The sequence below is a fragment of the Rhinolophus hipposideros genome (assembly GCF_964194185.1).
Source record: "Rhinolophus hipposideros genome assembly, chromosome: 23".
NCBI classification, from domain to species: Eukaryota; Metazoa; Chordata; class Mammalia; order Chiroptera; family Rhinolophidae; genus Rhinolophus; species Rhinolophus hipposideros.
This window is the reverse complement of record NC_138069.1, coordinates 42,969,895-42,991,106: the sequence shown is the minus strand read 5'-3', so window position 1 is coordinate 42,991,106 and position 21,212 is coordinate 42,969,895. Positions and strand designations below refer to the sequence as shown.

General features: G+C 56.0%; 1 protein-coding gene across 1 annotated transcript in view; it reads left to right on the top strand.

Annotated features, from left to right (window-relative positions):
* The window catches only part of SDK1 (sidekick cell adhesion molecule 1), a gene marked incomplete at its 5' end in the record, with an annotated part of 671,475 nt that overhangs the window by 603,624 nt on the left and 46,639 nt on the right, over window positions 1-21,212 (top strand). The window contains 5 exons of the mRNA XM_081035288.1: window positions 1,851-1,954; window positions 4,955-5,025; window positions 12,989-13,124; window positions 14,669-14,728; window positions 16,627-16,728. Coding sequence (XP_080891414.1) covers window positions 1,851-1,954; window positions 4,955-5,025; window positions 12,989-13,124; window positions 14,669-14,728; window positions 16,627-16,728 — 473 coding nt within the window. The remainder of the gene's footprint in view (window positions 1-1,850; window positions 1,955-4,954; window positions 5,026-12,988; window positions 13,125-14,668; window positions 14,729-16,626; window positions 16,729-21,212) is intronic.

Below are 21,212 nucleotides of genomic sequence, written 5' to 3'. Positions count from 1 at the left end.
TGATGGGAAGGTGTTTGTTTTAACTTTATAAAGGATACTTCCAGAAGCTTGTAACAGAGATCATTCCTAAGGGCCAAACTCCAGAAGCACCTCCAGGAAAGCCGGGCCCGGGCCAGGGGGCCCCTTCACTGCTTCCAGCTGTGGCATCGGGGCACAGAGAGGGGAGGACACTCGCTACTGTCACGGAATAGCAGGTGGCAGGGCCGAGCAGGCTCCAGGGGGGCTTAGAAGAAGGAGCGCCCTCAGGGTGTTAGCTGACGAGAGCCACCCACTGTGGTCGTGAGTGGGAGGCAGTAGGGAAACAGGGCCAGAAGGAAGTTTTCCTGACCATCGTGTCCAGAGTGGTTTTCACTTTTCCAAAAGCAGAATCCTTTCTCTACATCCTTTCTCAGAATTACCCAGAAGCAACTTACAAACCAGGGGGAAGTGGAGCTCTGTTGGTTGGCGGGGTGGGGAGGGGCCCGTTCTCCCAGAGGGTTCCTCAGCCTCGGGTTCCGCGGTGCTCAGTATGAAAACCACCAGTTCACAGGTTGGAGTGAGGAGTGAGGGTTGGCTTTGAGGAGATGAAGGCGGTGCTTAGACTGGTATTGAGGAAATGTGAGAGAGTTGGGACTTGATGGGCAGGGGAGGTAGAGTCTAGAATCACTCCAGTTCTTCCGGTGTGGGACATGGAGGGGATGGCAGAGCCGTTGGCTGACACAGCTGCCACTGGAAGGGCACAGAGAGGATGCAGTTTCCTTACCTGCTCATTTTGCGGTAACGTGAGGGACAGCCACAAGGAGCTGGCCATCCAGGTGCCAAACAGGGGTGAGCACCTGGGCAAATCAGGCAAGTCTATGAAGGTTTGAGCATCATCTGCACAGAAGAGTTTGTCTGAAATCTTAGTCTCAGGTGTGGCACAGCACTCAGCACATGAAACCCAATAAATACGGAGTGGTCCTATGGATGGGAGGGAGGGAGGAAGGAAGGAAGGAAGGAAGAAAGGAAGGAAGGAAGGAAGGAGAGAAGGAGGCCTGGAGTGGTGGCCCCACACAGTGCCTTGGGGAGCATTAATGATCCTAAAATCTCCAGTAGCGGGGGTGGCATTTGTTCACATGGACAATTGACATTACCTTAGTCTTACATAAAGTGGCCGACAAACGTAGCTTCGAGACAGGACCCCTGTTCCAGTCCTGGCCAAGCCACGTACCAGTCCAATGACAGTAGGCAAGAGATTTCAGTGGGCCTGTTTCCTCGTCCGTGAGATGGGATGGTAATGACGTTGCCCCACAGGGCTGCTGTGCGGGTTAAGTAGGATAATGCTTCTCAAGTGCTTGGCACCATGTCTGGGCAGTAGGTGGTAGGGCTGAGGGGTGGGTGGGCACCGCCTGTCACTGGGGTGGGGCGCCAGGCTAGGCTGGTCAGTGCAGACCTCCACAAAGGAGCACTTAGTGGGTGAGGTGGGTACTCGTGCACGGACGCTCTGGCAGTGCCAGGGATGACATCCTCAGCTCCTGGAAACCCTCCGGCTCCTCAGAGAGCAGGCTTGCTGCACGGGGGGTCTCCACTTCCAGGAGCCCTAAGCAAACCCTCATCCCCTGGCCAGGAAGTCCTACTCTCCCCTCCACTGTCCCCAGGCAGGCTAGTAAGTCAGTTCTGGGTGTTTGGAGGCTTCTCCTGGACAGTTCTGGGGGCTTCTAGAGCCTGGGCTCACCACTGCCAGGGCTGATTCAACCCCAACCCCAAGTGACCTCCTCACTGAGAAAGACCAGGGCTCACTGGCAGGGAAGATGTCCCCAGGGGCTCCCAGGGGTGGGCTGGGAACAGGGACGGTCTCCCGGTGGTCACTGGCCCCCTTGTGTTTCATTCAGGCTGAGGCCCTTCACCTCCTACAAGCTGCGCCTGAAAGCCACCAATGACATTGGGGACAGCGACTTCAGCACAGAGACAGAGGCAGTAACCACCCTGCAGGATGGTGAGTAAGCGGGGACCCAGGCCAGCACACAGACGCAGCGCTTCCCGGCTGCTGCCTTTAAACCCTGAATCATTGGCTCCTAGAGAGAGGCCCCACTTTTGTCCTGAGCCAGGAAGGGATCACCCAAGGAAGCGAGGGGAGCAGTGGGAGTCAGTTAGTGACAGCAGACGCAGAGAGCCCTGTGCAGCCTGTGGTCCTGGAGCAAGACTTGAAGAGCTTCCACACAGAAAGAGGTTTCTGTGATGGGCTTCCAAACCCCCATGACCCATTAGCATCCCAGAAACTGAATAATTTATAGGGTCATTAAAAATAAATGTCACAAGGTAGCTGGGTTTTAAGAAGTTACCCCATTTTTCTCATTCTCCCTTTCCAGATTGGCTAGTTGACAGAAGCACAGTTAAGTGATGGCAGTGAGACCCCCTAAAAGCTTGGGTGGCTTTCATCCACTCTGTACCACTCACAGGAGTTGGGCCTAAAGGTCCGTTGTGATTCTGAGTGATGACGCTGCCAGGCCCGGGGTGAGCTGGGAGATGCGTCATCAAACACGTCCTGCACTGACAGCCAGACGTTAGGACGAGAAGGAGTCCTGTAGCAGCTCAAGGCCGACTGCAAACCGGAGCACTTAGGTCACCGGCGGCACTTTATAATAATTCCCCAACCTACCCCAAGCGCTGTCTCTTCCACTGAACGCACCGGGGAACCATTCTTAAGCAGACCGAACTCCAGACACTCACCCCAGACCTCATCTTCAGTTCTCTTTTTATAACCCGGGAGTTTAGCTTCTCCTGCATGAGGCCGCAGGTGACCTTAAGGGCCAGCGAAGGGGCTCCAGGGCCCTTCCAGCTTCTCAGCAACACGCAGAGATCATTTTGCCCCCCAGGACATTGTGTTCCTGATCTCAGGACTGCCCTGGCCATGCTCTCAGGGAGCCCGCGGCCTGAATGGGCCGGGAGGAAAGGCGGGACTGACCCCTCGAGAAACGAGGGTTGTCTTGTGCAGCTCCTAATTTAATCTTACATTGTACATAACTGTGGTAATATTTGTAACGAAGCACCCGTTCTTAGAAGAAGGAAGCAAATCCAGCCAGCTGCCTTTGCCGACCTGTGTCAGGAAATTGTGTGAGAGAAGGACCGCCAGCCTCCCTGCAGTCACAAAGCTCCATCAGAAGGAGCCTTTGGAAAAACCACTAAAGGGCCTCTGCAGGCTCCCCAAGGGCCTTCCTTAATCCTTTGATATTGAAATCATTCCTTTTGATGCACCTATCTTGTTATCTCCCTTTTCTGAGGTGCACAATTGCTCTTTGCAGTTGATTTGCATTGTATTTGCATTATATTGTCTCTCAGCCCAGGGTCCGCTGAGACTGACAGGCAGGAACTGACTGGCAGAATCCAGGTTTCTTCTGGGTGTTGGGGAGCCCTGTTTGGTGGAGGAAACAGTTTTCCTTCCATCCTTCTAAGTTCTTCTGGCTGGTCTCATAATCAAATCAATATGAGACAGATTAACAGGAAAAAAATGACCAACTTTACTACAGAAATACATACGGGGCTCCAGAATGTAAGACCTAAGGGCAAGTCAGACAGTTGAGGCTTGCTTATACGCCATTCTGGACTAAGGAGAGGGAGGCAGGAGTCTGGGATTCTCAGGGGACGTAGGCAACCCACAGGGAGATGAGAAGGAGAAAACGTGGTAAGCATGTCTCACCACACCCCCAGACACAGTGGTACCCAGAGGGGTGTCTACAAACAGGCTTGCAGGTCCTCTGCCTGCCTCACGCAGCTCACGCGAAGCTAAGGGGATTGCTCTTCCTTTCAGCGGGTCTTTCTATCTGAATTTCTCTAGGCAGGTTGGTGGGGACAGTAAAAGGCTCTTCTTAAGTTTTTCATTTCTTAAAAAATCACCAGCTTAAAACAATATCCCAAAAAGGCATATTTCGGGGTGGCAAACTCTGCTTCCTCTCATTTGCTGAAAAAAAAACATTTTCTTATTACAATGCTTAGTCTACCAAGATGCCCCTGTAATCACAGTCAAATGTGATCAGGAAAGCTGGGGAAGGGTTCACCACTGACTTTAGAGCAGCAGGAGGCCCAGGGCCTGGACTAGAGAGCAATCCCTCAGAGGGCGGGGGTGGGGGGGTGACACAGGCTTGTCCCAGGTGGGGGGGGGGCCTGGCAGGTCCAGAGGAGACTCATGGAGCAGGTGTCCTGGGTGGTGAGTGGAGTGGGCATGCCAGGCACACAGGTGGAGCAGGATGGGGAGAACATCCTAAATTATTCCGTCAGTGATGTGTTTTGAACATTTAATATGTATTGGGTCTCAGGATCTGACAGTGGGGGAGCCATAAAAAGGTCAATTCAGAACGATAGGACGTGGGGCACGTAGGGAAGGGGTGTCAGGAAGGCCGGCTGGGTCTGACGCAGACAGGAAAGTTTTAGTTTCCAGAGTGCAGGGCACGGCCACAGGCAGGGGTCAAACGAACCTTGTCCCTCCAGAGAGCAAAGCAGAGAGAGCCACCACCAGTCCCCAGAACAGGGCCGACCTTCCAGCCCCAGCGGTCAGCCTCCTTTCGTGACGATTACAGCAGTGTTCAAACCCAAGAGCATTATGACCTGGCTTGATCGTCTGTGCAGTTCAGAAGTTGCTCTGATCTAAGAATCTCAAAAACAAAACAAAACAAAATGACGCTCTCATCAAGGGAGGGGGCGCGGGCCGTGAGCAAATCTGGGGCCCTTAGGAAGGCTCTCCGAGCAGGTGTTTCCGGCATGTCCACTGGCACACGTGGCCTCCCCTGTGTGTGTCAGTGTGGGTCTGCCTCTAGGGGACGTGGCCACACTGTTAGGACCGGGTCCCTTCTCTGCTGCTCCCACCTACAGGCTGTGCAGGTGGGAGAAGCACATCCACAGATGAGCGGGGTTGGCTCGTCAGCTGCCCATGCCCTGGGGAGCTCGCCCCAGAATGGCGCTGGTTACTTCTAATCCTTGTTTCTTCTTCCTTGGATTTCAGTTCCGGGAGAGCCTCCAAGCTTCGTCTCGGTGACGCCACACACCACCTCCTCTGTTCTGATACAGTGGCAGGTAAGGCCCGGGTCCCATGGGGTCTCATCAAACTCCATGTGCTCAACATCGGCACTCTCAGCATCATGGTGGTTGGCACCTGACTGCAGGCCGGGCCATGTCAGCTGTTTGAGAGCCAGACAGCAGTCGGCTTGCAAACTGGGAGGGAAAATGGTGTCCAGGTATAATTCCCAGAACAGTAAAAGTATGTCCGTCAAGCAAACACACAGAGAACTTGAGCTCAGCTCACTATGGAGGAGAGCAGGGTGGCAAGGCTGGTGCAGTGTCGGGAACTGAACGTCTAGACACTAGGTGAAGGTGACAGGGCCCGGTGCACACCCAGTCAAACAGAGGCACATTCTCCTGGATAATCCAGTGATCCTGGTGGGCCATTAAACAACACTCTGTTCTGACACTGAGAGGACACGCTGCCCTCTCTGCCTTATTTCCAATTTCAGTACTTTTTGCTAACAATGAGATACATTGAGGACAAAAATAACAGAGGCAGAACTGTTAAGAAAGACTGCTCTCCAGTCTTTCTTCTTCTTTCTTCAAGAAGAAAGACTGCCCAGCCCCAGGGCCACCCGAATGAGGGTGCTGGCAGCGTCTGGGGGACAGGGCTCAGGCAGGGGTCTCGGTTCAGGAGCACGGCCGTAGCTGGTCTGGGCAGGTGCAACAAACCCATGGGCAGGGGCCGGGATCAGTGATGAGAGCATGGAGAAGCTTCCAGCTAACAAGGAGAGCTCCTGAGGCCAGAATGGGGGCCGCCATTCTGGGGATGGGGTGCCGTGCCTACAGGGGCTGTGGGTACAGGAGGCAGAGGGCAGGCGCTGTGGTCTGTGTTCAGAGCCTCGGTGAGATGGTGGCTGCCTAAGAGTGCCCACTGTGAGCTGGGCATGGAGAGGGTGGTCTGTGTGGGCATGACATTCTTCCTGGAGGTTGATGAGATCTCTAGGAGAATGCCAGCACTGCATCCAGACTCTGCATGAGGGAGGAGACAAAGGGGCCCCAGTGATGCTGGAGGCCTAGAGCAAAGCGGTGGTATAGACTTGGCCAAGGAGAGTGTAAAAGGCTGTGTCTTGCCCTTGTGCACGAGGCTGGCACGAGAGAATGCTGAAGGGGGCTCCTTTGGGACAGAAATGCCAGGAAACCTAGAGGAGGCCCTCAGGGAACTTGTTCTAAATAGAATGCTTCTGGGTGTGGCAGTGAGCAGCTCCACAGGCAGGAGGACAGAGTATGCTGGAGACCCCCCTGGGCGAGGGCTGCAGCCGAGGAGGGAGAGGGGGTGAGCACTGCCGAGCTGGGAGCACTCCCAGCTGCTGAAGCCTTCCTGGGGAACAGCCTTCTCGGGGACCATGTAGACACCTGGCTGGGAGAATCTTGAAGCTGACGGGAGCTGGGGGTACTGGGAGGGAAATCGGAGCTGGAAGACCGGGGTGGGAGTGTTGGAAGAACCGACGAGGGAATGCTTCCTAGTCTGTAAAGTTGGTAACTAACTACCACAAGTTTCTGCTTCCTCCAGTTATGTCACAACTTGATGACCTCAGTATTAGGTCGAATCATATGAAATTTGACTATGGGAGGCACAGAGTGGTGATTTCATATAGTTCAACCTAATATAACTGGCACTTCCACTTACTCGGGATGGAGAGCAGGGTTTCAATCACCTAGGTTTCTGCTGAGAGTGCGTGATCTCCTTCAAGGATTCATGGAGTAATTGTGGCCACTTCGCCATGACTTCTCCATTGCTAAGTGACAGCTTCTCAGAGGTGTTAGTAACCTTTAAATGTGATGACAAGACATTTCCAAGTGTCTTCCAGTGAAACTGGGAATTCTCCGCTGTGATATTCTGTAATTTTCAACTTCACCAGAGTGTTGGGGACTTGGGTGGGGACCAAGAAAGCATCAGCCGGGCTCCCACCCCTGCCTCTGGGAAGCCATGTCCCCTGAGTCCCTCCCCAAACCCCCCCCACCCAGTGCCCCCGGAAAGTGACAAAAGGGCCTGACTGTAGGTCGGCAGGCCCTGGTTTCCCTTAGACAACTGTGACCTTGAGAATCTGGCCCCAGTTCCTCCTCTACAAAACAAGGAGGTCAGAGGTGACCTCTGAGGTGTTTGCAAGGTCTCTGATCCAAGGCCTTAAGGCTGCCACCCCTGACATCCATCAGGATCTGTGGTGAAAGGGGGAAACACTCAAAGTGGAAATTCAGAGTCCCAAGTGCTTCTATTTCCTACCCTCCACTAATGTAATCAACCAAAAGAAGATTGGCCCCTTGTACTGCACTAAATTCTACCAGAAAATTAGCATTTTCTTTGTAGACGTGGCACATGGCTTGTCAGTAACTAGGTAAGCTCCTTTACTATAAAGGCAGTGCCCAGGGCTGTGACACATCATCGCCTCCACACAAGTGGCTGTGAATATGGCCCCGGTCATCAGCCCCCCACCATCCTGCCTCCCAAGCACTTGGGGTTCCAAGCCCCTCAGTTGCAGTAGGACCGCCTCGTGGCTGGCAGATGCACTGACAGAATGTGGCATAAGTTTCTATCAGCTGTCCCCTCCAAGCCCAAATAGAACCAACTAATGGCAGGAAGCTCAGAGCAGGAGGTGGTCAATACAATGTCCTGTAAAAATAAATGCCTGTCAACTGCCAGGCAACTGGTGTATGAGTATTATTAAAATTATGAGTAATTTACTAAACCCGAACAAACAAGACAAAGAAACTATGTTTAAATGTAAATTTGGATCCCAAATGAAATGTTTCACCTGTAAACCCTTTTTATTTTTTAATAATTTGTTTAAAAATGCAAACACCACCTGTAATTTCAAGGCTGCCGACCCATTTAAATGGCTCCTCTGTCACATCCAATCAGGTTTGATTCTTGTAGGAAGAGAATCAAGCTCTCCTTTCATGGGGTCCAGTGCTATTTGAAATCTAGGGATTTGCGTTTGTGTTCTAGACAGTGGTGGCGCTGTGTACACACTGGTGCAGCTCATAACAGGCATTAACGTCTGATCACAGCATTTGATCTGGCTGTTCTGAAACTTCCCAAAGGGTCACACAGCCTGTCACGCAAATGTAATTCCCCCCATGCGGCTGCAGATTTCTCCACGTGGATTTTGAGGCTTTTCCCAGCAAAGAAGACATCCCAAGCAATAGGTCACATGGTGCCTGATGGACTTGTCAGAGGATGGACAGTTTTGCAATAGACACCCTCCTAAGAGAGGTGCTGCAGCCACCTGCACAGGAGAATGAGGCAGCGGGGCGTCTTCAGGACATGGTGGGGTTTGTCCCTTTTCTCACCACTTGCACCATCATCTGCAGAGGACCAGCTCCAGTGTAGGGTGCTGGGCACGCAAAAGTGAACGAGACAGATGCCATCTAGTGTGCTGAGCTCTATGAGGCAAGAGTGAGCAGGACACAGCGAGGGGGAGCAACTGGCCCTGTGTGAGGGAGGTGGAGGGTGACAAGCACGTGTGTTTGCAGGATGAACAGACATCCCCTGGTCAAAAGGCAGGGAGGGGAGCCAGGTTTCATGCACAGCCACCTAAGGAGCAGAGGTGTGACAGCCCTGGGAGTCAATGCTGCGCTTTGAGGGACGTACATGGAGCCAGCTTCCCTGGGGCCCCCTGTGCGCCCTGAACCACGGGGAGCTAGTCCTGAAGGCATCGGGGCATCCTTGTTCTACGGTCCAGGAAATGGAAGTCATGGGAATAGGTTTGCCCTTGAGTTCCAGCTCTGCCTCTACTCACCACAGGACCCTGGGTGCGGTGTTGAACGTCCCTAAGCCCCAGCCCCCTACCTGTAGAGAGGGAGAGGTGGCCGCTGTGCTGATCCCTGCCTGTCCCTGTGCTGATGTCTGGAAGGAATGAGGCTCTTCCTGGGGGTCCCGCCTCCTCCATATCCGTGCCTGTTCTGCCACCCAACCCTGCTACCTCCAGCATGCCTGCCATCATCCTTCTGGCATCGTCCCCCGCTCACTGTCCTCTGCCTGTTGCTCTGTTGGGTGATAAGCCCACATGCACTTTTGCACGGTCATTGCATTTTAACAGAGGCTTTGCAGGCTGAAAAAACCCTCAGGGCCCCAGAGAGTCTGCTAGTAGGATTTCTGAAGTGCAGTAGGCAGAGGGCAGACGCTTTTAGGAAGGGCTCCCAGTTCCTATCAAGCATCTGCCCATGCAGATGGCTAGTCCAGGATGGAATTAACCATAGATGGGGTCACCTTGGACTTCAGCAAATCCAGCTCCCTCCCACAAGCATTGAGCACCTGCTGTGTCCACAGCCTGTCACAGGTGCTGTGGGGAGATAGGAATGAATAGACATGGCCTCGCCCTCCAGTGAGGACAGAGGCAGAAACTTTAGGTGTGGCCAGAGCTGAGGGCTGCGTGTGCAGAGCGTACCTTCTGTTTAGAGTCATGAACACTGTAGAGACCAGCCAGCCAGCCTTCTGCCTGTTTCGGATACGGGTTGAGCCGGGGAGGTTGACCAGTCAAGCAGAGACTGAGCTCAGCCCATCACTTCTAGAATTCTCCATGTGTCACATGGAGTGGCCCGTATGCTCCCAGGACATCCACAGTCATAGAGGCCTCTTTCATAAATGACATACAGGTTTATTCCAAACTCTAGGAGTAGAAATGTGGTGAAACCCGGTTCAGAATCCCATGCAGGCCCCGGGAATCTCCGTGGAGTCAGCCTGACCTTTGTGAGGCCTGGACCAGCTGCAGGCTGTAGAGAGGCTACCCTCTGGGCTGTGCGCCCGTGCCCTCCCCAGGCCTGGATGGCTCCTGCTGGGGGGATGCGAGGGGTTTTCTGGTACAGCCGTCAGTGAACCTGGCACCAAGTGGAGATGCTGCCCGTGGGGCACAGGGTTTGGCCTCTTCCCCTCACATCGCGAAAGCATCCTGTCTCCTTGGCTGGAAGGACCTGTGAGCTCAGCATTGCTGCCTCTATCCCTGCCCCTCTATCTTCCAGGCCTAGGATATATGGACGTGGGGTAAGCACGAGAAGGCAGGGCCGAGCAGGTCTGCACTGATGGCGGTGCCCGTCTGAGGGCCTGCCTGCTTTGCTGCAGGGCACTTGGGGGCCTGGGGCTCCCCTCCCTCCCTCAGGGCCCACGTCTGTGCAGCAACCTGCAGTCCCGAGGGAGGGACAGGGCACTGCGCTCTCAGGCTGATCCAGGTAGCCTAAGAGCCCTGGGGAACTTTTCCACTGTGCCCTCAGTGCAGGGGTCACTCGCTGTCCCTTTTCTGTGACGGTAGATGACGGTGCAGAGAAATGTCTCTTTTTCATTCTTATTCATCGGCTTTTCCATCTTGCAGTTTTTAAAGAAGGACGTTCAATAAGCCTTGGGTCACAATGTAGTGGCAGGTGTTTAGAGAATGCCCCACAGAATAAGGGTTAAAATGGAGTCTCAGCTGTGGCCAAGGAGCAAACCAGGAGTAGGGATGGAGAGGAACTGGCCAGCGTGGCCTTCTGCTCTTAGGAAGAGACAGTCACCGTATACACGCACTGTGTGCACATACCATGTACCCGCGTGCGTGCGCACATACGGTTTCCATCTCAGTCTCATGTCCACTGTGAGGCCCTCGTGCCGACACTCTATGGCACCAGCTATCAGGAACATTGGCTGCCATCTGCCTGTACCACGCGGAACCCATTCTTAAAGGGGAGGAGACCTAAAAGCGCCTCTGAGAACAGCTCTGTGAACTCTAGAGGGAGGAATCTGAAAACAAACCGTGTCGGCCACACCCCCTTCTTAGGAAGGGCTGAAGTCCTGCAGTCCTGGGACGGCTGGAGAGGGGGCAGAGGAACAGCCGGAAGGGACGCTGGGCGATGTACCCTCATCGGGACCCTTCAGGCACCTTGAACACTGAGGTCTTGTCTATCAAAATGGATAGAAAAGGATGAAACTGTGTAAACTGAAATCCACAACAAAAAAATACAGCCTCTCTCCTGCTCCCCAGTGAAACCTCGGGTGTCTCACCAGCTCTCCCTCTTCTGACGCCCTCGGCTTCCTGAGCTCCTGGCTCTCTGGTCCCATGTGGGTTCCATTCTGTTTTCCTGGTAAGTGTGAGAAGCCCTGGGAACCTGTTGGGTGACAGGGCAGAGGGCTCTCTCCCGGTCCTGGTTGAGGGACGGCCCTGGACAGGTGGGTGCAGCCCCACTGTGTGCCCCGGGGCCTGCGCTCTACTGGTCTCCTGCGCCACCCACACAGCCCACCAGGAGGGCCCGGTCTGCAGATGAAAGGCAGAGGGAGCAGGGCTGCAGACAAAGGCCCCTGCCCAAGTCAGTGTGAATTTCAGATCAAGTGACTGCGAGATGGGCATGTGACTGGGCGCTGTATTTCTGTTGGCTAAATCTGGCAACCCCGTGAGGGAGGAAGCAAAACAAAGAGACTGACCTGGCACCCAAGTCCGTGGGCTCGGGTCTTCTAGCCTGAGTGTCCTCGGTGACCACAGGGAGCCCCAGTCCTGCGAAGGCGGCCGGAGCCAGAACAGGAGGGGCTGGAGGCAGACCAAGGCCTGCTCTGCTGCTAAGGCCTGGAAACAGCCCCTCCTGCTCACAGCCCTCACCCTGAGTCACGCTGTCCCACCGTCCGGCACGGGCACTCAGAGCCAGTGTCCAAAGGCCTGGCAGGGCCAGTTCCCCGGCGTGGCCCGTGTGGACGGCAGCAAACAGACAGGTGAGCCATGGACCTTGCAGCGCGCTGAGGAGGGGCTGGTGTCGACACTCACTGAGGGGGCATTCACACCCTGGGGTCTCATGTGTCCCCTGAGACGATGTGTTGGGCCCCTGTGATGAGAAGGACACACGTGGCAAGTCCACTCGAGTTTTCCCGTCAAACGCTTGGGCATCTGAGGGGGGAAATGCCATGCAGTCACTGTTTGCATGAGTTGAGGGCATCACAAAGGACCCAGGAAGCATCTTTGGAGGACACCGACTGCCCTGCATTCAGTGCCCTGGCTGAATTTGCAGGTAGCAGAGCTCGTTTCTGAGAACACCCTGCATAGACCGCGCATGCGTGTTCCTCTGTACACGCGTGAGTGTGCCACGTCGAACCCCATGTCAGTGCAAGTGGGCCTTGTTGTCTGGGCGGCCTTGGGGGGTAGTGTGGAGAACAAAGGACACGGCATTGCCCAGTCAGGCACTGCGAGTGAGGAGCAAGACTTCTCAGAGGAGGATTCCTCTGGAGGGCCCAGACTTTGGGGCCGTGGGCTCAGGTCATAACCGTTGAGTAGTGTGTTTAGGCAGCAAGGGTGTGTGTGTCCTGGGGCTGCCGTGAAAGAAACCACACTGGGGGCTTAGAACAACAGAAAGGAGTTCCCTCACGGTTCCAACCGAGGCCAGACAGCCACAATCCAGGTGTGAGCTGGCCCTGAAATCTGCAGGAAAGGAGCCTTCCCTGCCTCGTCCAGCTTCGGGTGCTTCCGACTCCTAGCCGCGTCTCTCCCATGTCTGTCCTCACGTGACATTCTCCCTGTGTCTGTGTCCAGATGTCCCTTGTCTTACAAAGCATTTCGGATCTTTTCATTGTCTCAGCAGGGATGTCAGTCTTAGGTGTGAGTTGGGGACAGTGAGGGTGACCTTGGCACACAGAGAGGTCTGTGCGCTGCCACAAGCCTGGGTGGACAGACCAGACGGGTGGGGCCAGGCCACGTCCGTGGCTCCCCTGCAGTTCTGGGTTGGCCAGGGGAGGGCAGCTCCCTCACCCTCTGTGACCTGCCACAGCCCTGCCTTGGCCCTGGGCTCATTCACGTCCTCCGCTGGACGTGGGGTGAGACGCCCGTGTCCCCACCCAGGCCCCAGAGAGCCTGGGCCTGTTCTGCACCGAGGAGTCCCCATGCTCCTCCTCACGAATGTGACACCTGCCTTTTCCTTGTAAACAACTGACAACCATCTGTGTGGATGACTGAGTTCCTCCTGGCACTTGGCTAATTAAACTTGACTGAAGTCACCTTCTGAGGGCTGACTGGTGATGTCCTTGCAGCCTCCACGCGACGAAAGCCTGAACGGCCTCCTCCAGGGGTACAGGATCTACTACCGGGAGCTGGAGTACGAGGCAGCCTCCGCCACCGAGCCCAAGACGCTCAAAACTCCCTCGGCCTTACGGACCGAGCTCACAGGTGAGCTGCCTGCCCTCCTCCCAGCACAAGTACCACCACTCTAGCCTCTGGGTCAGCAGGGAGGTCCCCAGGTAACCGTGTGCTCCTGCAAGGTGTGCCAGGAAATGCCGTGGGGGGGCCGCCACCTAGCAGCAATCAAGGGAGGCCTCGTGGAAGAGGAGCTCTTTGAGGCGGATTGCCAGGATTTCACTGAGGAGGATGTGAAAGGAAAGGTGTGACTGACAGGTGGTAATGGCAAAATTAAACGGTGGGGAGGAAGGAAGAGGTAAGGGACACAGTGGGGGTGGTCAGCCAGTCAGGAGCAGGGCCACAGTGTGAGGCTGGCGGCGTGCGGCTGGGAAGGAGAAGAAGCCAGGCTGTGCAGGGACAGCAGTGCCACCACTCTGAGTGGAGCATGTCGCGAGGTGAGATGGAGGCCAGGAAGCAGGGGGAACCTGTGGCACTGACCAGGACTAGTTGTGGGCAGGCTCCACCGTCGTCACAGCGCTCGGCCCTCCACGTGGGGCCGAGGAGCCAGTGGCGTCTCTCCTCCCCGGGCTGATCTGCCTGGTCACCTGTACTCTGCCAGGGTCCCTGGCCCTGGCTCTGACAGCCACCATGGCACCTCCTGGGACTTCTGGGGAGGCTGCTACTCTCCCACCTCGCCTTCTCTGGGAAGGAAGGTTAAAGCGGTCTCCTTTCCTGGTGTGCCCCAAATGGTGTCACAGAAAATACTTTTTGCCCTTTGACATCCATGTGCCGGGGACAGAGTGAGAGAGTGGCTGCAGAAATTCTTGCTCTGCCAGCTCCCATTGTGTCACGAGCCTCTGCCTTGTCCTTGCTGGGCAGCACACGATGGTGGGGTCTCTGGTGCACCTGGCCACACCGCCAGGGTCTCACGTGCTGACGGGCAGCAGCTGGTTCTCACCACGGGCCTCTCCCCTTGCCGTCTCGGGGCTGCAGCTTGACCCCCCCACACCATACCTGGACGGGTGTTGTGGAAGGAAAGGGTCGCTTGTCTCCCACACCCTCAGCAGCGCCCAGGGTCCTTGCTGACAACACTCACCATCTCCCCGGGCCTTGTACAAAATTAAAGCAATGAAATGACAGGAACCAGGGTGCAGTGGGGTCAGTACACCTGGTCACCGTGCCCTCCACTTGTGGTTAGTGCGTCCCCGTCAGAGACGGCCTCTTACCTGAGCGCAGGTAAGCTGGTCACCATACCTGCCACAGGGTATCTGGAGAAGGCGCTGCCTGGGGAGAAGCCCATTTCCATGTCTTCTGTAGCGTCACTTTGCGTGACATTGTGCCAGACACTAATTTGGTCACTTAAGCAGAGGAGTGGGCTCCTGTCTCTGGCAGGAGCCTGGCTGTTTATGAAGAAGTGCAGTTGCCCCAGGGCGCTGACAACACGTGCAGTGCGGGAGCAGGGCCTTCATGGCCTTGGCAGCGGCCCTGCGGGTGCTGGTTCGAGCCCAGCACCAGCTCCATTCCTGCCGCACGTGGTTGTTTGCACCGCTGCCCCCTACATGCTCACCACCTTTCTGCTCTGCTTCCCCTAACAGCCCAGAGCAGCTTCAAGACTGTGAACAGCAGCTCCTCTCTAACGACGTACGAGTTAACACGTAAGTGCCCACCCCTGGCAGCAGGAAGCCACTGCGACCCGAAGCCGGGCCAGCGGGCCTCGCAGTGGACCCGGTGCAAACCAGCTAGGATGGATGGCTCTAACTTCTGGAATTCCCCGCTCGTAACAGCACCAGGGAGACAGGAAAGGAAACTTCTAGAACCAGAGGCTGGGAAACGGGGTGTACTGACCATCTGGTCTTCAAGTTTGAGACAGAAAGTCGGATTCAGCAAGATCTCCTCTCTGCTTCTGTCGACTTTTTTTTTTTTAAGTGTCCAGTTCAGTGACATTAGGTACATTTGCATTGTTGTGTAACCATCCCCACCGTTCATCTCTAGAACTTTCTCATCTTCCCAAACTGAAACTCTGTCCCCGTTAAACAGTGAGTCTCCCTCCCCTTTTCCCTCCCCTCCCCCCAGCCCCTGGCACCACCATCTACTTCCTGTCTCTGTGAACTTGACTCCACTCGTATGAGTGGAATCACGCAGCGTGTGCCCTTCTGTGTCTGGCTCATCTCACTTCAGGGCTCACCCTGCCGTAGCGTGTGTACTGGTGCCCCACTCCCTTATGCCTTCGTCCTCCCTTCCTCTTTAGCAAGTCATGTTGCTTCCCTGTGGATTCCTAGCTGGGAGTGGGTTTCAAGAACCAGTGCAGGTCTGAGGGGTCCACAGTGGGATTCAGGGCAGTACAGAGCACTTTGTCAGAACGGAAGGGGACGAGCAGGAGCTGGCCCTTTCCGAGGCCCTGCTGTGTGCAGGCTTGTCACCACCACCACCCTGCAGGCAGCTGACCCAGCCTGGAGGGCTGGGCAGGATTCACGCGAGCCCTGTGTTGTCCTAAACATGGCTTTATCCACCAGTTGTTGTCCAGTCACCCGCCAACCCCTCACTCATGAGCCCATTTCCTCATTCTCCCATGACCTCACTGAGGAGCAGCCACAGAGTTAGTGGAGACCGGCTCCAGAGAGGAGGGCTCCCTCGCAGCTCTCGCTCCAGGCCAGAGTTACGGGTTATGAAGAACGGCAGGCTGGCCCAACCCTTGCAGCTTGTGCACGGCCCCCTGGTTTGTCTCAGCTGACTCCCAGTGTCCCCTTCTCCTTCTGTGGACTCAGCAGCCACTCAAGCCCCGGGTGGAGACTAACAGGCCAGGCTGCTATGGGTCCCGAGGCCACCTCCAGTGGGTTCTCTGCAGGGCAGTACAGCTGCAGCAGTCCCACTCAGCCACATGGGCACAACCTCGTTGGCATTTCTGGGAGCGGCCATGGGAGCACGTAGGTTTCTGACTCATTGAACCTTCGCTGGGCTAGTAGCTTGCTAGGAGGCGAGACACACAGGCCCAGCCTGTCACCATTCACACCGCTCACCCAGGGGACCAGACAGGGGCCTTAGGAAAGCCAAGCTACTGATGAAGCAATGTTATCCATTGGGAGAACCTTCCAGAATGTTTCCTGTAAAAGTCAGCTACTTCTGGCACGTCTCTTACGCTTGGCCACCTGCCCTGTGTAATTCTATACCCGTGACCTCACACCCCCTTTCTTCCCAGGACACAGTCATTAAAAACACAAAGGACTTTGGTTTGCCTAGATACATATTAAGTGCCAGGCTCTCACTCATCTGTTCTTCCTTTTAAGGCGAGATTCTACACCAGAAGGCAAACCTCGACCGCACCCTGTAGCCCACATGCTTCCCCTTAGGAGAGGGCCGAGTGCAGGGTGGGACGGGTCCCTACTTCCTCGGGTGGCCGCTCATCACTGACCCTGAGACGGAGGCCAGGGGTGTGCAGGCAACACGGAGGCAGCCCCTCGCAGGCCTCTGGGAGACACACCTCACTGTCCCCCCCGGGAGCGTTCCCAGGGAGGGAGGTGGTCCTCACAAGCTGACCCATGTCCGTCACCTGCAGACCTGAAGAAGTACCGGCGCTACGAGGTGCTGCTGACGGCCTACAACATCATCGGCGAGAGCCCGGCCAGTGCGCCCGTGGAGGTCTTCGTCGGCGAGGCCGGTAAGCCCCGGCGTCACCTCCCTACAGCCAGCAGCCACGGCGAGTGGCATGGCCCAGTGCTCTCAGGGCCCAGCAGTGTCCAGTGTCATTGAAGGGCACAGTGCTGGCGGGGCGGGAGGTGTCCAGGTCACAGGCTTGGCCGCGGGCGGAAATGAGCGATTGGGTCTTGCTTCTGAGACTCAAGGGGTTTGATGAACAGCCGGCGGCACCGTGTCCTCAGACCTGCTCTAGGGAGCGATACAGCTGCCTCCATGGGGGTTGGGGTGTGAGCCTCAGGTCTGCAGGGACGATGTGTGTGCCCTGTCACCCACACACCTGCCTGGGCTTTGGCAGTGGACCCGGGGCCAGCGTCCGCCTGACTCCTGGTAACAGCCCCTTCTCGGGTCTCAGAAACCCACGTGGGTCACAGTTTCTACCCTTTTAGATGAGACATGGCCCTGAGTTTGTTTCAAGGACTTCCCCTTCTGCAAGCTAATGCACCTGAGATGTCTGGTCAGATGTCAAGACCAGGTGGTGCCCAGCGTAGCCTCGGTAACCAGAGCACCCCCTGGCCTCTGGCCGGAGGGGCTGTACCCTCAGAGAATCACACTGCCCTCGGCAGACAGTTATATTCTGCGAGGTGGCCGATGCGTGGACTTGTGCTCAGATCTGCTGGGAGTCAGAAGGGTGACGCTTCCGGCCAGAGTGACTGAATTCCCTCAGGACAGAAGCCCAGGCTTGTGGAGGAAGGAGGTTTGGGCTGCCTGCCGGGCCAGCGCACACAAACACGTCAGGTGACATCTGCAATTGGGAGAGGCTGTCGTTATAAACCAGTAACAGCTCCTAGGGTCTAGCTCAGCCAGATTTTTCTCGAATGGTCCAGCAGTATTTGCATGTGCGATGAGGATAGGTGACATGAGACGCCTGGGGCATAGGTCGCAGTGGCCTTTCTACACAAAAGTCTGTCCCACAGGGTCACTGGGAGCCGGTGTCTGGGGCTCGGTGTTCGGGAGGGGTGGGCCTGCCACAGCGGAGGGCATGTGGGTTCTGTGAGGAGGGAGTGCTCCAGCCACGCTCTGGCAGGTGGCCCTGTCTGGACACCGAGGGGGGAGATGGTCATGTGGTGGGTTGAGGGGATCACACAGCCAGCCAGCCCAGACCTGCAGACCCTGTGCTAGGGTTAGGACCCCAGCATCGGGGGGGCTTGGGGCACTCGAGGCAGGCCGCAGTCCCAGGAGCCAGGCTGACGTCCAGCGAAAGGACTAGGGCCTGGGAGGGAGACCAGGTAGGCCCTCGGGGCCACCTTGGGTCAGCCAGGTGACCATGGGCTTGACGCCCAGCTCCCAGCTCTAGTTCTGGTTGGTTGGTTAGTTTCGTATTGTGGTAAAATACATACAACGTGAAATTTGCTGTCCTCATGGTTTGTAAGTGTCCAGTACAGGGGTTTTCAGCACATCCACACTGTTGTACAGCTGTCCCCACTGTCCATATCCAGAACTTTCCATCTTCCCAAACTGAAACCCACGCCCAGCAAGCAGCCTCGTCCTCCCCCTCCCCCGCCCCGGGCAGCTTCTGATGCACGCGCTGTCTGTGAGTTTGCCCTGGACATGGTGTACACGTGGGATCACGCGGTGTGTGTCCCTCTGCGTCGTGTCCTCAGGCCCACACGCGCGGTGGCGGGCGTGGGCACTCCTCCTGGCTGACTGGTGTTCCCATGTTCCGTACACCACGTTTGTTTATTCCACTGCTGAGGGACACTCGGTGTCCCCGTCTTTGGAGTTTATGAGTGCAGCTGCCATTCACATCACCCCCGGGGTGAGCCTTGCTCGCGCTCCGGGACCCAGGCCCGCTGGCTTCTCCTCCCCCCAGGCCCTTGGCCATTTCATGAAGACGTCTGCATGTCGCTATCAGATGGGACGGTCCTGTCTCTGTATGTCTGTCCCCCTCACTGGACCATGGCCGTGGTCTCAAAACTCTCCTCATCCTGGGCTCAGGACCAAAGGGGCTCAGATGCCTTTGCCATCCTATAGATGACAGTTCCAGAACTCCTGTGAGGACCGGGCAAGAGAGCAGCAGTGGGCACCCCAGGCCCGGGGACGTGCCTGGCACTTGGGCTGAGACGAAAGCCAAGGAATTCATGTCTCAGAGCAGGTGGTAGTCACGGGGTGACCCGGAGCCTCGGAAGGGAAGTTCAGCAGTCCAGGTCATGTGGCCGGTTTCGGGGACGGTGGCCCAGAAGAAACACTGTGTTTCTCCCACTGTTGTTGCTGATGAGAAAAGTGAGGCTCAGAGGAGATGCGTCACTTTCCCAGGTTTGCACAGCGGGCAGAGCCCAGCTGGCCGGGCCACGGTCTCCTGCCATCCCCAACTGCTCTGGCCAGCCGGCCGTGTGTCTAGAGGTCCTTCCCAAGGCTCCTGGTGCTGGACTCCTCTCCATGGCTAGCGGGCAAGGGTACGGAGGGTCCCGGTCTCTCTGTCACAGGGTCGTGGGGGAGATTCAGGGAAGCTGAAGACATGTGAGGTGCTGGCACAGCGCCTGGCCTAGAGACGCTCGGCCAGTTGTTAGCGGGCGTCCACCTGAACGTCAAGGGCGGGGTCAGGTGAGCCCCTGACCGTGGCCACATCTGCTTCCCCTCTGAGCCTCAGCCCACTTTTAAAGGCAGAATGGACTCCCTTCTAAATCCAAACGGCTCCATCTGTAGAGCCGGGATGACGTGGCAGGGGAGAGGGAACCCCAACAGCCTGAGGCAGGTCTGGCCAGACCAGGGGTACTTTCAGCCCAGACACACCTGACACCAGAGGCTTCCCTGGGGCCTGGGACCCTGGGTCTGGGTCTTAGGATGACAGGACACTCTGCATAATCAGTGTGGCTTCTGTGGCCCAAGCGTGCCATTGGGTGGCCTTGCTGGGACTCCAGCTATTACTGGACGTGCAGGAAGAAGCATGTGAGGGCCAGTGGTCGTGGGCGCCTGCAGGAAAGCTGGCTGCTGTCGGGGTGGGGTGCATGTGCCTGGGCTTCATGGGGACGGGACACAAGGTTGGTCTCATCCTTTAGCTTTCTGCCATGAAAAGTCATCATCTTACAGATTCCCACCTGGGACTTAGACTGAGCACCCAGGTCACTGTTTCCAAGGGCGTGGCTGCCTGGGCAGGCAGACTCCTGCGGTCATGCCCCTTGTCTCATTTACTCAAAGCATTCCCTTAGCCCTTTCCACACACAAGCAGCAGAAGCGCCAACAGGGGCCCCCCACCTGGCCCAGGACCCTCCTCCGCCCGTACGGCCCTCACTGCAGAGGCTCACCCAGTGCCACAACCTGACTGCAGTGTCACTGCCTTGGACAGATGTTTCTCTGGCAAGGTCCAGGAGCAAAGTTTCCCCCCACCCCGCTGTCCCTGATGTCATCTACTGCTTGACTCTCTGGTGCACGTTAATCACGTTTTAAATTCTTACACAGTCGAGTCTGACGACTCTTCTTAATCCCATCGTCATCTGTTCTGTCCCCAAGCCTTTAATTCATATCACTTTATCGCATATTTTTCATATTTAGTACTGCTCGTCCTATTCTGTTCTGTTTTCTAAAACTTCTCAGACATTCTATGAACTTTACAATCGTTATGGCAAATTCTCAAAACAGCAAATTCTGCTGGGATTTTTATGGAAAGTGTACTCAATTCGAACGTGATGGGGAAAACCTTGATGTTGTCATTGTGTCCATATGTCCTCTCCAGGGACTGGCCTGTCTCCTGCATGTGTGGCAAGAGTTGGTAGCTTTCCGGGCTCAGAACCGCGTGGCCTCCTGGGCTGTTTCCCGCAGCCTCACTGTGCTTGTTCTGTGTGTCCCAGCACCGGTGGCTGCTCCAGCCTCCGCGGGTCCAAGCCCGGGGCTGAGCTCCACCTGGTTATTGAGGCACATTGAATGTCAGCCCAGCAATGAATCTCCAAAACAGGGAGCCGGGACTGCTCCTATGTCCCGTGGGAGGTGCCCACAAGAGTGCAGCTCAGCAGCCAAATGTCCGGACCCACGGGCATGACAGGGAAGGGAAAACAGACCCGCAAACAGTATTGATAAGCATTCCATTGCTTTTGGTGACATTTGGGTTGTTTTGGGCGTATGTGTTGTTTCAGAAGACAGAAAAGTATCTTGAAACCATTGGTTTGTTTTTTAAGAACGCAGAACTTATTGTAGAATGCAGGTTCTGCCTTTCTTATAAGTACTCCAAGTTTTTAATTACTGTTGGTTGAAGTGAGAAAAATAATCACACAGCTTCTCGCTGTTTTAGCGCCCCCTAGTGACAAATAAAGCCAGGGCAGGAGCCGTTAGCGACACTGAAAGGATGCAGAGGGGGGGGGGGGGGCTTGAAAACATGCGTGTAATGCAGGGTGAGTGGCAGTCTGCAGCGTAATTAGCGTGGCTGCCCTGCACGCCACACAACCATTCGGTGGGACTCCAGGTAATTGTGAATGGAGCACACGGTCCTAAACTAACGAAAACCTAGGCCGCTTC